Raw genomic sequence first — 14,659 nt, forward strand, 5'->3', positions numbered from 1 at the left:
TAAGAGTCTTCAATAATTTGTTCCCTTCTGTTCCCCTGATTGGCCTAACACAGTGCCATGTATCTGTATATTTAAGTGCTCTGCTCAGTAAATATTTAAATGATAATAGAAGGCTGACTTTAACTTAAGGCTGCTTTATCACTGCCAGGTTTTTTCCCAAGAGAGAACCAGAAATGAAGGTTTTAAGGCATAAAAATAGATACACGGTTTCAAAGGTTAAAAATCCTTAACTGCTTTTTATTTCTGTGAGCAACAATTCTTACTTTTAACTGAAGAATATCTAGTTCTTTTAAAATTTATTACTTCATTACCTTCTGTTTGGAGAAAGGATGGTCTTTGGGTATCTTAGTTTAGCAGGAAATGGGATGTGGGGTAATAGTTTAGGAAAAATGCTTTGTTTGGGAATTATCTTTTATTCACAAAGATTTCTTCTTTTATAGTTGATGGAGAACCTTGTGATGTATCTTTGAATATAACCTGGTATCTGAAAAGTGCTGACTGTTACAATGAAATCTACAACTTCAAGGTATGGAACATAAAATTACAGACTTTTCTTAGACTTTAGATATCATCGGGTCCCAACCTGATAGAGGAAAGAGTGTCATGTAGCTATGGAGAAGAGCTGGAACTAGAATCGTGCTTCCCAATTTGCAGGCAAATTTGTACCATCAATTCTCAAACTTAATTGGTCTCAGAACTGTGTTCACTTACCACAGACACCAAAAAAGCCTTTATTCATGTGGGTTACTGTATTAGAAATTAAAACAGAAAAATACAGAAATATTTGTTAATTTGTGAAAAATAACTATTTTTCAAAGAAACTGGGAAGAGTGGTATGATTTTGTATTTTTGCAAATCTATTTGTTTAATATCTAGTGTAATAGAAGATAGCTGGATTCTTATACTTCCTTCACTCAGTCTATTGTGATGTGTTATTTTGGTTGAAGTGTATGCACAGAATGTGGCCTCACACAGATATGTAGTTGGAAAAGGGAATGGTATTTTAATAGTGTTTTCAGGCAATTGTGGATATTGTTCTTTGATTCTATACCCAAACGCAATTAAGTGGAGTTTCTTAAAGGTTAGTTGCAGTGTGGAATCTGAAACCATATCAGTGAACTTTTTCTGTGCTCTGTTATATTAAAACAAATTGGTGTGTCTTGCACTTTGAATGGTCTTTTGCCCATGTCTGATTTGGCAGCATCTTTCATGGTCACTTAGAAAATATTGGTTGGCTGAATTATATAAAGCTTCCAAAAATACTAATTCATTTTACAATTAATTCAAAATTACATTTGTTAATATGACCTTTCAATCTCATCAGATACTCTGTAAGTATTGGAAACTATAAATCATGGTAGGGAACATGCAAGTTTTCCAAAATTCCAGTTTTTCCTTGAAAGCTCAAATTTTATTTATTTACTTATTTTTTAATAAAAATTTTTTTTTCAAGGTCCAAGAAGACTTCATTATTTATTTATTTATTTATTTATTTTTGGCTGCGTCAGGTCTTAGTTGCAGTACGTGGGATTTTCATTGCGGCATGCAGGATCTTCTGTTGCGGTGCGAGGACTTCTCTCTAGTTCCAGTGCACGGCCTTCTTTCTAGTCGTGGTGTGCGGGTTTTCTCTTCTCTAGTTGTGGCATGCGAGCTCCGGGGCGCCTGGGCTCTGTAGTTGTGGCACGCAGGTTCCAGAGCACGTGGGCTCTGTAGTTTGCGACACGCGGGCTCTCTAGCTGTGGCACGCGGGCTTAGTTGCCCCACGGCATGTGGGATCTTAGTTCCCCAACCAGGGATCGAACCCAAGTTCCCTGCATTGGAAGGTGGATTCTTTACCACTGAACCACCGGGGAAGCCCCTTAAATTTTATTATTGACAATGTATGCTGTCAGTTGCCTTCCGTGACGTGACAGCCTCCCTTTGCCCATTTTCAGGAAAATGTCTCCCAAATACCCAAGTCTGAATATCTGTAGTTTGTTGGTCATTCTTTCAAGTAAATGAAAACAGTGGATAGTTTAGCTTACAAGTTAAAATAGTTGCAAAGTGCTTTGTCTTAAGACAGTCATTTATAGTATTTTGCATACTTCTTTTTTTGTCTGATAGAATATTTTAAAAGGCATGTGCTCAAAGGTCCAGATTTAATGACATTAATAATTTTTACTGTTTCATCAAGGGCATTCTTACATAAAACTGGCCTTTTTTTTTGAACTGCAAGTTTGTGACTGTGAGAGTACAATGACTACTAGTACAGTTAGGTACCACTGATAGGGGGCTGCCATTTTTCGCATGATTACTTTTGCACTGTCAGTACAAGGCAAATAGATGCTGATGATGATGAAGATGAAAATAGTTTTGACCTCTTAAACCTCATGAAAGCATCCATGGGCCACACCTTCAGAGTTGCTACAGTACACTGTATATGAGCATTGAAGATATATTGCTCCTAGATGGATTTTTCAGGCCTTTTCCATTCTGTTTTCATCCCACTATTTGCATCATTTTTTTTCTTTCTTACATCTCCCCTACTATTCTTGAAGTTTCTTTTAAAAAAAGTAATAGGACTAGTCTTTAAAAAATGTCCACCGTCCAGTTGGTTTTTTTAAACCTTGAGCATTTTGAATTTCTGCCCAGTATTAGGGTTTTACATTATCTTTTTTGTAGTGTTGCTGATTGTATTTTGTTTTTGTTATATAACATTGGGTAAGATTGGTGTGATGAGGAGGACTGAAGAATTTAGAGAGAAATATTTCCAGAATATGGTTTGAAATATCATTGACCTTTTCTCCTAATCGAACACTAGTTAAATTTACATATGCTTGAAACTTGTGATAAAAACTGGTCAAGCTTATCAGATTCAGTCTTCATGAGTAGGACAACTTAGGAATGTAAAAATTATTTTGAATTGCCACAGGACAGAATTATGGAAATGACAAGCAAGTAGTTGGAGGTGTGAAATTGGAGCTTCGAAAAAAAGAGGGTGAGATTAGGGATGTTGGTATGGGAGAAAAATCACAGAACTGATGAAGCCACAGAAATGATGATTTTTTTTCATAGTATTAATAGTGGGCTGTGAATGGCTGCAACAGCTTTGTGCTCTAGCTTATCTAGCTTAGAAGCACAAGTTTTTTGTTGTTGGTGGTGGTGTTGTTAATTTAGTCAAGGAACTCTTGTAAATATATTTTCTTATAACAAAACCCTGTGGACTCTGACAGTTTCCCAGTCTTCCTAGAATTTTTAAGAGGAACTATCCTTCATGAGTCATAGACTAGAATTCTGCACTGTAGAGTCCAATACTGTTAGATTCTTGAATACTAATATATAGTCTTTATCTGATGTTGTTAATTTTATTTATTTAGTAAATTTATTTATTTTTATTTATTTATTTTTGGCTGCATTGGATCTTCGCTGCTGCGCCCAGGCTTTCTCTACTTGTGGCGAGTGGGGGCTACTCTTTTTTGCCGTGCGCAGGCTTCTCATTGCGATGGCTTCTCTTGTTGCAGAACACGGGCTCTAGCGCTTCAGTAGTTGCGTCATGTGGACTCAGTAGTTGTGGCTCGCAGGCTCTGGAGCACAAGCTCAGTAGTTGTGGTGCACGGGCTTAGTTGCTCTGCGGCGTGTGTGATCTTCCCAGACCAGGGCTCGAACCCGCGTCCCCTGCATTGGCAGGAGAATTCTTAACCACTGCGCCACCAGGAAGCCCAAGATGTTGTTAATTTTAAAATTAGCAAATCCACGGCTTCCCTGGTGGCGCAGTGGTTGAGAGTCCGCCTGCCGATGCAGGCAACACAGGTTTGTGCCCCGGTCTGGGAAGATCCCACATGCTGTGGAGCAGCTGGGCCCGTGAGCCATGGCCGCCGAGCCTGCGCGTCCGGAGCCTGTGCTCCACAACGGGAGAGGCCACAACAGTGAGAGGCCCGCGTACCACACACACACACACACAAATAAAATAAAATTAGCAAATCCAAAACTATATTTGTACCAAAGGCAATCTATTTGTTTTCTTTTAAATATCTGAGGTAAGTTAAATACTTTGTATTTTCTCTGTTTTTCCAGGCAGAAGAAGTAGAGACATACTTGGAAAACCTTAAGGAAAAAAAAGGCTTGTCTGGGAAATATCAAACATCATCAAAATTGTTCCAAAACTGCAGTGAACTCTTTAAAACACAGGTAATATTTGATAGTAGTTGGAGGGAAATAGAAGAGGTGAATAATATGATGGCTGTATTTTTGGTGATACTCATTTCTCACTCCTCAATTCCTTCTGACAGAAGCAAGTTAGAATCATGTTCTGATAGGTACATAGTCAGCCACTTAAACGTTCATCTCAAAGAGAGGATGTGCTTTCCTTTGTGTGTAAAAAGCAAAGCCTCAGTTTTTTTTATTATAGTAAAATATATATAACATAGAATTTACCATTTTAACCTTTTTTTTTTTTTTTTTTTTTTTTTGCTTTTGCGGTACGCGGGCCTCTCACTGCTGTGGCCTCTCCTGTTGCGGAGCACAGGCTCCAGACGCGCAGGCTCCGCGGCCATGGCTCACGGGCCCAGCCGCTCCATGGCACGTGGGATCCACCCGGACTGGGGCACGAACCCGCGTCCCCTGCATTGGCAGGCAGACCCCCAACCACTGCGCCACCAGGGAAGCCCCGTTTTAACCATTTTTAAGTGTGCCATTCGGTTACATTAAGTATATTCACCTTGTTGTGCAACTATCAGCACTAGCCATCTGCAGAACTCTTTCATCATCTGCAGTGGTTACTTCATAACAATTAAATAATAAAAACACCCACCCCCACTTCCACTCCCACTTCCCTGGTAACAACTATTCTACTTTCTTTCTCTGTGAATCTGACTGTTCTAAATATCTCAAAGAAGTAAAATCGTACAATATTTTTTTGGCTTCTTTAACGTAATAAAATGTTTTCAGGGTTCGTCCATGTAGCATGCATCAGAATTTCATTTCTCTTTTAAGGCTGAAGAATATTTCATTGTACATATATACCACATTTTCTTTATCCATTCATCCATTGATGGACTTTTGATACCCTCATTTTTTAATCCTCTTGTCATCTCATCTAATTGATATATCCCAGAATCAACATTTTTAGATTTTCCTACTATGGACTTGAAATCAAAGGGTTGAACTTTACAACTTTTTTCGAATAAAGGGGAAGAGGTGAATAATATTGTTTATTTTATTTTATTTTGTATTATTACTCTTTTTTATTTGGCCATGCTCTGTGGCTTGCGGGATCTTAGTTCCTTGACCAGGGATTGAACCTGGGCCACGGCGGTGAAAGCACCAAGTCCTAACTATTGGACTGCCAGGGAATTCCCAGTATTGTGTATTTTAATGCTTATATGTATGTAATCATATAAATGGGGTTTATATTATAAAATTCTCTTTTCTTAGAAGTAGAATCTGACCCCAGTTTTTTGATAAAAAAATTATGTATTTTATAGGTGTTGAAAATAGTTATTTTAGCTATAGCCTTTACTTTGTCTTTATGGCATTTAAATACTGCTTCAGATTATTTAGCACCTTTTCTTGAAGAGGCAAGTTCATGGAAAGTTAGGTTTTCTGTCTGCTTACTAGAAGTAAAGTTTATTGATAAGAAGTCTTTTACTTAATAATTGTTAATTGATGAGCAAATGAAGTCATTGATAATTGAACTACAAGGGTTGTGTTCTTGTCATACCGTAGATTTTATGACCTGGGATAAAAAGAAAATAGCTTTAAAATAGTGGAAGTATGGTAGAAAAAGAAAGCTAGTCACAATGTGATGTTGAGTAGGGGGTTTTCTGTTGTTTTCCAAATTTATCCCCCAGGCTAGGAAGATTGGTTGGCCTTTCTTGGATTTGATTGTGGAAAGTTACCTGTTGTATATTGTTGCCCAAGGTTCACTACTTTTAGATCTGCTATCAGCTTTCCAGGGTTTTGGCATAAACCCCTCTTCATAAGGTTTCCTCCTCCAGTCTAATGTAGAGTTGAAATACATGCCCTAATTACTCAGGAAGGATAATGCCTCGTTTGCTGATAACTGGTAAGAAAGGTAATTAGTGGAGGTTTTTTTTTTACAGGTGTGGCATGTGTTGTGATGGAAGGAGCAGTGGACCTCAGAGTTAGGAATCTTAGGTTCAGATCCCATTTCTGTATCTAAAGCTTTATAACTTTGAGCCACATTTTCCTCATGTGTAGAAATTCAGGGAACTATGACATCCATTTATCCTACTCGTGTGTTTTCTGTTTAAGGTTTTGTCAAGAATGACAATATCTATAATCTTATATAAAAATTGAGTGGCCAGTTTGGTTTGATACTATTTTTTAGTTTCTAGCAAGGTTTTATTCACTTGTTTGTGGTTAATTGGAAGTATTTTGTCTGTTAATGCCATATTATTATGTTTACTTTTATAATATGTTTTGCTTTAACTGTTTCTGTGGATTTTGAGCTATGCTTTTCTTTTGCTGATATACATCTTTCATTTTAGTTTTCTGTTTCTTTCATAGAGTTTTTCTGGGGATTTTGTGCATCGATTGCCTCTTCTAGGAGAAAAACAGGAGGTAATTGTTTTCCTTTTTATATATTTCTGAGAGTAAAGTAGAAATTCTGAATTAATTTTCTTTTTTGTTTGTTTGTTTGTTTGAAGGCCAAGGAGAATGGAACAAATCTTACCTTTACTGGAGACAAAACTGTAAGTGTGATAGGGAATTTAGGGCATTGAACACATTTTAGTGCTCTTATGTTTGTTTATTTTAAATTCTTATCTTATGCTTACATTTAAAAAGAAACTTAAGAATGGAAGTTATACACCAAAATGTTAATAATGGTTATATCTGGATGATATTGTGAGTGATTTTTATTTTCTTTTTTATGTTTTCTGTCTTTTCCATGTTTGCTACAATCAGTCTGTATTGTTTTGTAATTATCACCTTATAAATATTATTTGTAAATACTAAGAAACTTTTAAGGAAGAACCTTAAACTCCATGTAAAATCTTGTGATAGAATATAATTGGAAGTGTATATCTCAAAATTTACCCTTTTAAAATGTACAATTAAGAGGTTTTTAGTTGTACGACCACCAATCACTGTCTAATTCCAGAACATCTTCATCACCCCCAAAACTAACCATGCAGTCATTAGCCGTCACTCCTCATTCCACTGTTCCCCCAGCTCTAGGCAAACACTATTCTTTCCGTCTCTGTGGATTTGCCTGTTCTGTTCATTTCATATAAATGGAATCGTACAATTTGTGGCCTGTGTCTGGCTTCTTTCACAATTTAAAACTCTGTTTTAACTTTTACTTCCTTCTTGTACAGAGCCTTATGATCAGCCGGGGTGAGCAGTTAGGGCCTACTCAGGCCTCTCTTGGGCTGCTTACTATTTTACCATGATTTTTATAATTAACTCCCAGTTGATGTACATTGGGTTGCTTCCAAATTTTCACTGTTACGAATAGGATCATGTTCATAGTGTCTAGCTGTATCTTTGTGCACATTTATAATATTTTCTTTAGCCTAAATTCCTAGAGGTGGGACTGTTGCGTCCAAGTATATGCACAGTTTATAAATTCTTTTGTAATGTTTTGTCAGAGTGCTCTAGAAAAAAGTTGTAGTGATTTGTGGTCCCAAGAAAGTAAGATTGCGTTTCTCTCTTTCTTCACAAACAATGGCTATTATAATTTAAAACAGATTTATGCAGTTTTTTCTGGTTAACTTTTTGTAAATTGTATTAAAAATAATTGTTGATGCTGAATATCCATTTACATGCATATTGGCTGTTTGTAATTGTGCTTTATTCAGTGGTCTTCTGTGCATAGCATACTTTTAAGTTCTACTGAAGGCTTGAGCCCTGTTCCCAGTGATTAAAGCTGGCTGAAAAGATGACCCCGTTGAATATCACAAGTAATATTTAGAAATATTTAGTCTGTTTATAGTCAAAGGAAGTCAAAGAATTATCTGTCCTTTGATTATTCTTCCTGAAATTGAGCCTAAGAGAATACTTTATAATCCTATTTAAAGGATACTAATAAGTTCAGTATCTCTACCCACTTTTATTAAAACTCTGATAAAACATGTTTTTTAGAGGAAAGGGCCTCTCTGTCCCTTCCCCTAAGAAAAGATTTAATATCTTGAGTAACTGAGTTTTCTGGTTTGATTTAAGGAATAATGTGATATGTTTACTATTATAATTTTTTTTCTATTAATAAGTTTTATTTTTTGGAGCAGTTTTAGGTTCACAACAAAATTGAGCAAAAAGCACAGAGAGTTCCCACATACCACCTCCACAAATGCACACTCCCATTCCCACACCATCAGCATCCTGCACCAGTGTGGTACACTTGTTACAATTGATGAGCCATCATTGACACATCATTATCAACCAAAGTCTGTAGTTTACATTAGGGTTAGTTCTTTATGTTATACATTCTTTGGGTTTTAAGAAGTGTAAAATGACAGATAAACACCATTATAATATCATACAGAATAGTTTCATTGCCTTAAAAATCCCCTATGCTCCAGTTATTCATCCCTCCCTATCCTCAAGCCCCGGACAATGACTGATTTTTTTTTTTTTTTTTTTCTTACTGTGTCTATAGTTTTGCATCTTTCAGAATGTCATATAATTGGAATCATATATTGTCTTTTCAGATTGGTGTCTTTCACTTAGTAATACGCATTTAAGGTTTCTCCATGCCTTCTCCTGGCTTGAGAGTTCATTTCTTTTTAGTGCTGAATAATATTTCATTGTCTGGATGTACCATAGTTTGTTTATCCATTCACCTATTGAAGGAGCTAGTAATAGTATCTGGTAGGATTGTTGTGAGAATTAAAGAAAGTAATAAATATTACATGCTTAACAGAGTGCCTAGCCTATGAATATTATTTTTACAGGATCAAAATATCTATATTTCAGAGTTAAGTGCAAACTTTATCAAATCTTGGAATATGAGAATCAGTCCCTTTGAGATTTGTAAGAGGTAATTTTTAAGATATGTAAAATTAATAGCAGAGCAGCTTATTATACCAAAGTTTTACTGGTTAATGAACAGTTAAGTTCAGGAGAGGTTCAGTGGATAAATAGGACATGATTACCTGTAACTTTGAATATGTACAGTTTTCTCACAAAGTGCCCCTGCATTTTGTCAGAAAGAAGCTATCAGGCAGAGGTAAATCAACGTATGATTCAACATGACATTTATGTCCTTAAGTTACTAAGATAACCTAGTAAATGTAAAGCTGAAGAATCATTTAATCTGCTTTGTTTTGACACTTTGAATTTGTATCATGGAATATAATTTTCGAACTCTTGTTCAGAATTTTCTTGGGTTGTAGGATAATTTTAGCATTTGAGAAAAGCTGTGGCTCCCTAGGAAAATGCAGAATCTATTATTCACTTTGAGGGGTTTCATAGATCAATGAAGCTTACGCAGAGGTCTCTGGATAAAAGTTCCTTTTAAGACCAGAAAGTAATAAATTGCAAGTCTAAATAGTAGTGCCTCCTTTCAGACATGAGGAAGAAGCAGCCAGGCATTTTCTATGTTCATCTCCCTTGTCTTTCTGTTTTAGTCTTGCTTTTGTGAAGGTCCATAGTCCATCTAGCATTTAAGGCAACACATCCTTTCATGGCTTTTTGGTAGGGCTGTGCACAGACTAACTGGCTTTGGATCAGGTAACCAGTTCCATAAACATGGAGGCTATTTATTCTACTTTCTTGACTTTGGGGGACAGTGACTCTTGCTTTCCATATAGCCTAGCCAAGATTAAATTTTCGATATAAATGTGAGACCTCGTTAGCAGAAATTGTGGTGGTCTTGGGAAGGGCATTGAACAAAGGGAATTAGATTCAGGAACTGGTGTTTATAATTCACCGATGTCATCATGGGTGTTTTTTTCCAGATGATTTAAATTAAATTTCTTTAGTTTGTTTGGGATATCTGTGTAAAATATAACCCAGCATCTTAGCATGGCTTAAGTAGAGTTTCATTTTAGGGATTTAAATTCAGGTTTTCTTTGTTAAAAAAAAAGTTAAACATGAGATTTTTATGTATAACAAAATATAAGATGTCCCGCCTTTTAGTAATTTATAATTAACCTACTTTATTGTATACACTGTAGGCCTGTTTGTTTTGTTTTGGCTACTGTTTTAATGAGTAAAAGTGAAGGACTCAACCAAGTTTCTGGGCACATTCTGGAATGAAATATTCATCTTGTGTAATTAACCTGTGGGTTTTTTTTTTGCCACTTTGTATTTTTTAAATTAATTTTTATTGGATTATAGTTGCTTTACAATGTTTTGTTAGTTTCTGCTGTACAGCAAAATGAATCAGCTATACATATACATATATCCCCTCTTTTTTGGATTTCCTTCCCATTTAGGTCACCACAGTGCATTAAATAGAGTTCCCTATGCTATACAGTATGTTCTCATTAGTTATCTGTCTTATACATAGTATCAATAGTGTATATGTGTCAATCCCTATCTCCCAATTCCTCACCCCCCTCCCGCCAACCTGTGTTCTTAATTCTTAAGATTGGGAGATTTGATGTCTTCTTTCTTCTCTAGGTAATGCACGAGCCCTTGAAAACTTGGCAAGATGCACCATACATTTTTATTGTACATGTTGGCATTTCATCCTCCAAAGAATCATCAAAAGAAAATTCACTAAGTAATCTTTTTACCAGTAAGTACATTTTGTTTTTTTTTATCATTTGTATTACTGTTATCTAGCTGTGTCGCATGGTGGGTAGTGTAAAATTGCTTTAAAGAGGTAATAATAAGGGGAATTCCATGGCCGTCCAGTGGTCCGGACTCCATGCTTCCACTGCAGAGGGCACGGGTTTGATCCCTTGTCAGGGAACTAAGATCCCACAAGCCATGCAGTGCAGCCAAAAAAAAAAAGAGGGAATAATAAATTAAGAATGTTGTCAAGTAGAAAAATTGAGGGAGAGAAATTAACATTTTTCTGCATTCAATATGTTTGTGATAGGCACTTCATGTATGCTTTCTTATTATGTATTATAGACACTATATTTCATTTTCCTTCATTTGATCCTCCTTTTAAAATGTTCAATTAGTATTATGTTCTCAGTAGACTTGTTAAAACTTAGTTATGAAGTCAAAACTTGGAAATTTTTAAATCAATTGACTTGGATAATTTTTTAATGTCTCAATTTTTCTTAGTGTTCTCCTTTCTACTTTTGCTGCCCAGTTTAGGGATTCATCATCTCTTACCTAGAATTTTACAATAACTTACTAATTGGTCTTATCTTCTGTGGTTTCTTTTTTGTTTCTTCCTTCTCCTTTACTGTTTTCTTCCCTCCCCTGCTTTCTCAAGTAGAACGTTGGATAGAAACAATGATGGTGGCCATCCTTTCTTGCTCCTGACTTTATTGGCAATATTAGCACATTTCACCATTAAGTATGATGTTTACTGTAGATTTTTTACTGTCTTTTTTTTTTAAAGATTTTTATTTTATTTATTTTTTGGCTGCATTGGGTCTTTGTTGCTGCACGTGGGCTTTCCCTAGTTGCGGTGAGTGGGGGCTACTCTTTTGTTGCGGTGCATGGGCTCCTCGTAGCCGTGGCCTCTCCTGTTGCGGAACACGGGCTCTAGGCACATGGGCTTCAGTAGCTGTGGCATGCAGGCTCAGTAGTTGTGGCTTCCAGGCTCTAGAGCGCAGGCTCGGTAGCTGTGGCACATGGGCTCAGTTGCTTCACGGCATGTGGGATCCTCCCAGAGCAGGGCTCAAACCCATGTCCCCTGCATTGGCAGGGGGACTCCCAACCACTGCACCACCAGGGAAGCCCTACTGTAGATTTTTAAAAAATATTCTTTATTTGGTTCAGGATATTTCTTTCTATCTTAGTTTACTAAGTGAATGTTTTTCTTTTTTTAGTATTGAGAATGAATACTCAGTTTTATGGAATGCTTTAACTGTATTGATTAAATTGATCATATAGATTTCCTCATTTAACCTATTAATGTGATGCATTGCATTAACTGGTTTTCTAATGTTAAACCATTCTTGAATTTCCGAGATGCCACTATTTGGCCTTGACGCACGCACACACACACACACACACACACACACACACACATTCTATTAGAGTTTTTTGTCTTATGTTCAAAGTAAGATTGACCTATCATTTTCATTTCTCGTACATCTTCTATGGGTTTTGGCATCCACGTTATGCGAGTTTCATACAATGAATCAGAGAATGTCCCGTTTTTATATTCTGTTGAGCAGTTTTTGTAAGGATAGAATTATCCATTCCTTGAATGTTTGATAGAACTCACTTATGATAGTGTTTTGGCCTGATGTTCTTTTTTTCCCTCATGAAGGTTTTTTGTTTTTTGGGGTTTTTTTTTGGCTCACTGCGCGGCATGCAGGATCTTAGTTCCCCGACCAGGGATCACCCTGCAGTGGAAGCGCAGGGTCTTAACCACTTGATCACCAGGGAAGTCCCATGCCATGAGGATTTTAAACAACTGATAAATTTTTTTTCTTTCTTTCTTTATTTTTGGCTGTGTCAGGTCTTAGTTGCAGCACGCAGGATCTTTCGTTGCGGCACGTGGGCTTCTCTCTAGTTGTGGCGTGCAGGCTCCAGAGCGCATGGGCTCTGTAGTTTGTGGCACTTGGGCTCTCCAGTTGAGGCATGCAGGCTCAGTAGTTGTGGCGCGAGGGCTTAGTTGCCCTGCAGCATGTGGGATCTTAGTTCTCCAACCAGGGATCGAACCCACATCCCCTGCTTTGGAAAGTTGATTCTTTACCACTGGACCACCAGTGGAGTCCCAACAACCGATTTATTTTCTTTAATAGTAATAAGTATTTTAGTTTTAGTTTTTCTATTTTTCCTTGAATCAGGGTTTTTCTTTTTTTTCCCACTGAGAAATTGTCCATTTCATTCAAGATTTCAAATTTGCTGGCATAAAGTTAGTAATGATATTACTTTACCAAAAAAAATATTTTTTTATTCTTAATATTGCTTTTGTGGCTTGTCTTTTTAACTTTAAAAATATTTCTAGAATTCTATTTTACTATATTTTTATCCCAATGAACCAGTTTCTGGTTTTGTTAATTTTCCTGTTTCATTAATTTTTACTTTCATCTTTATTCTTTATTTCATTTGACTTAATTTTAAACTTTTGTTTTTTATGGATTCTTGTATTGAATGTTTAATTCCCAAGGCAGAGATGGGTCCTATTCTCCATAGTAATATGGAATATAACAGATCTAGGCAAACTAGAGGTGGCCTGGCAGTTTCTAGACCCAAGACATATGTATATCCTCCTGTATCTAGGCCCATGGCTTCCTATTGAGTAATAGTCTCAAGGAGCATTTGCCAAGATTTACCTTGTACCTTCTTTCTTTGAAAAGGATGGAGAAGAAACCTTGCTCCACTCCACTTCAGGCTCTCCATGCATCAAATCTGGCTCTGGTCCCCTTTTATCTTAGACTCCTACTAATTTCAGTGATCCCACAGGAGCTGCATGCTCAACTACTGTAGCATTCTTTGGGGCCCAGAGTCCACCATGACCATGGATTCAGCCTCATGCACTGTTCTGAGTTTTTGTTCAGTTTTGATACATGGAGCTGTTTATCTTGTTTTTGAGCTCAAGTCCTTTTTGTTTCCTCTCTTTTTTGTTTTTGTTTTTGTTTTATCCATCTGTTGTTTGGAACTAAAAAGACGATACTCAAAACTTAACTACACCTTGTGAAAGTCCTAAAATTCTCTCTCTATAACACTTGTATCATCTATCTTACCTTCATTAAAACCTTTGATGTCTTCCTGTTACTATAAAATGTCCAATTCTGCAGCAAGGCTTATAAAACTCTACAAATTGTCCCAGTTTACCTTTTGCTGCCTTGTGTCAAAATGCTACTGTATGGGGCTTCCCTGGTGGCGCAGTGGTTGAGAGTCCGCCTGCCGATGCAGGGGACACGGGTTCGTGCCCCGGTCCGGGAGGATCCCACATGCCGCGGAGCGGCTGGGCCCGTGGGCCATGGCCGCTGAGCCTGCGTGTCCGGAGCCTGTGCTCGGCAATGGAAGAGGCCCACGAACCGCAAAAAAAAAAAAAAAAAAAAAAAAAAAAAAAAAAATGCTACTGTATGGTAGCATATGGAGTCTCAAACTACGTGTTCTTTAAATATATCATGCATTTTCACACCAGTCTTTGTTCATGTAATGTCCTCTACCTGGATGGCTTTTTACTTCATCATAGAAAATACTCATCCTTCTGGGTCTGGCTCAGGGGCACAGTTCTCTGTTGCTTTCCAACTCTCTCTCCCCTGAAGATAGTAATCCACTAGATGGCAGAAAACATGTTCTACATCTTTCCATCTCCTATATTTTCCATAGTGTGTGTCACATGGTAAGTGTTCCGTAAATGTATGTTATATTTTAGCATAGAGCAGGGATTAGCCAACTTTTTCTTAAAGTGCCAGATAGTAAATGTTCTCTCTGCTACAACTACCCAACTCTGCCACTGTGGTGTAAATGTAGCCATCAACAATATATAAGTAGGTGGATGTGACTGTTTTCCAATAAAACTTTGGAATAGATGGCCAGATTTGGTCCATGTGCTGTATTTTGCTGACCCCTGCTGTAGAGTCAACAAAGAATTTGACAAATATTTACTAATTATTTTATTTAC

The 14,659-nt window shown here is 37.0% G+C and overlaps 1 protein-coding gene across 4 annotated transcripts in view; it reads left to right on the forward strand.

The window, feature by feature from the left end:
* The window catches only part of TMEM87A (transmembrane protein 87A), a 43,497-nt gene that overhangs the window by 4,038 nt on the left and 24,800 nt on the right, over nucleotides 1–14,659 (forward strand). For all 4 annotated transcript variants that reach the window (XM_081227204.1, XM_081227206.1, XM_081227205.1 and 1 more), the window contains exons 3-7: nucleotides 441–526; nucleotides 4,054–4,167; nucleotides 6,508–6,561; nucleotides 6,648–6,692; nucleotides 10,567–10,684. In XM_081227204.1, coding sequence (XP_081083330.1) covers nucleotides 441–526; nucleotides 4,054–4,167; nucleotides 6,508–6,561; nucleotides 6,648–6,692; nucleotides 10,567–10,684 — 417 coding nt within the window. The remainder of the gene's footprint in view (nucleotides 1–440; nucleotides 527–4,053; nucleotides 4,168–6,507; nucleotides 6,562–6,647; nucleotides 6,693–10,566; nucleotides 10,685–14,659) is intronic.

This window comes from Mesoplodon bidens, assembly GCF_964165515.1.
Source record: "Mesoplodon bidens genome assembly, chromosome: 3".
In the NCBI taxonomy this organism is placed as follows: Eukaryota; Metazoa; Chordata; class Mammalia; order Artiodactyla; family Ziphiidae; genus Mesoplodon; species Mesoplodon bidens.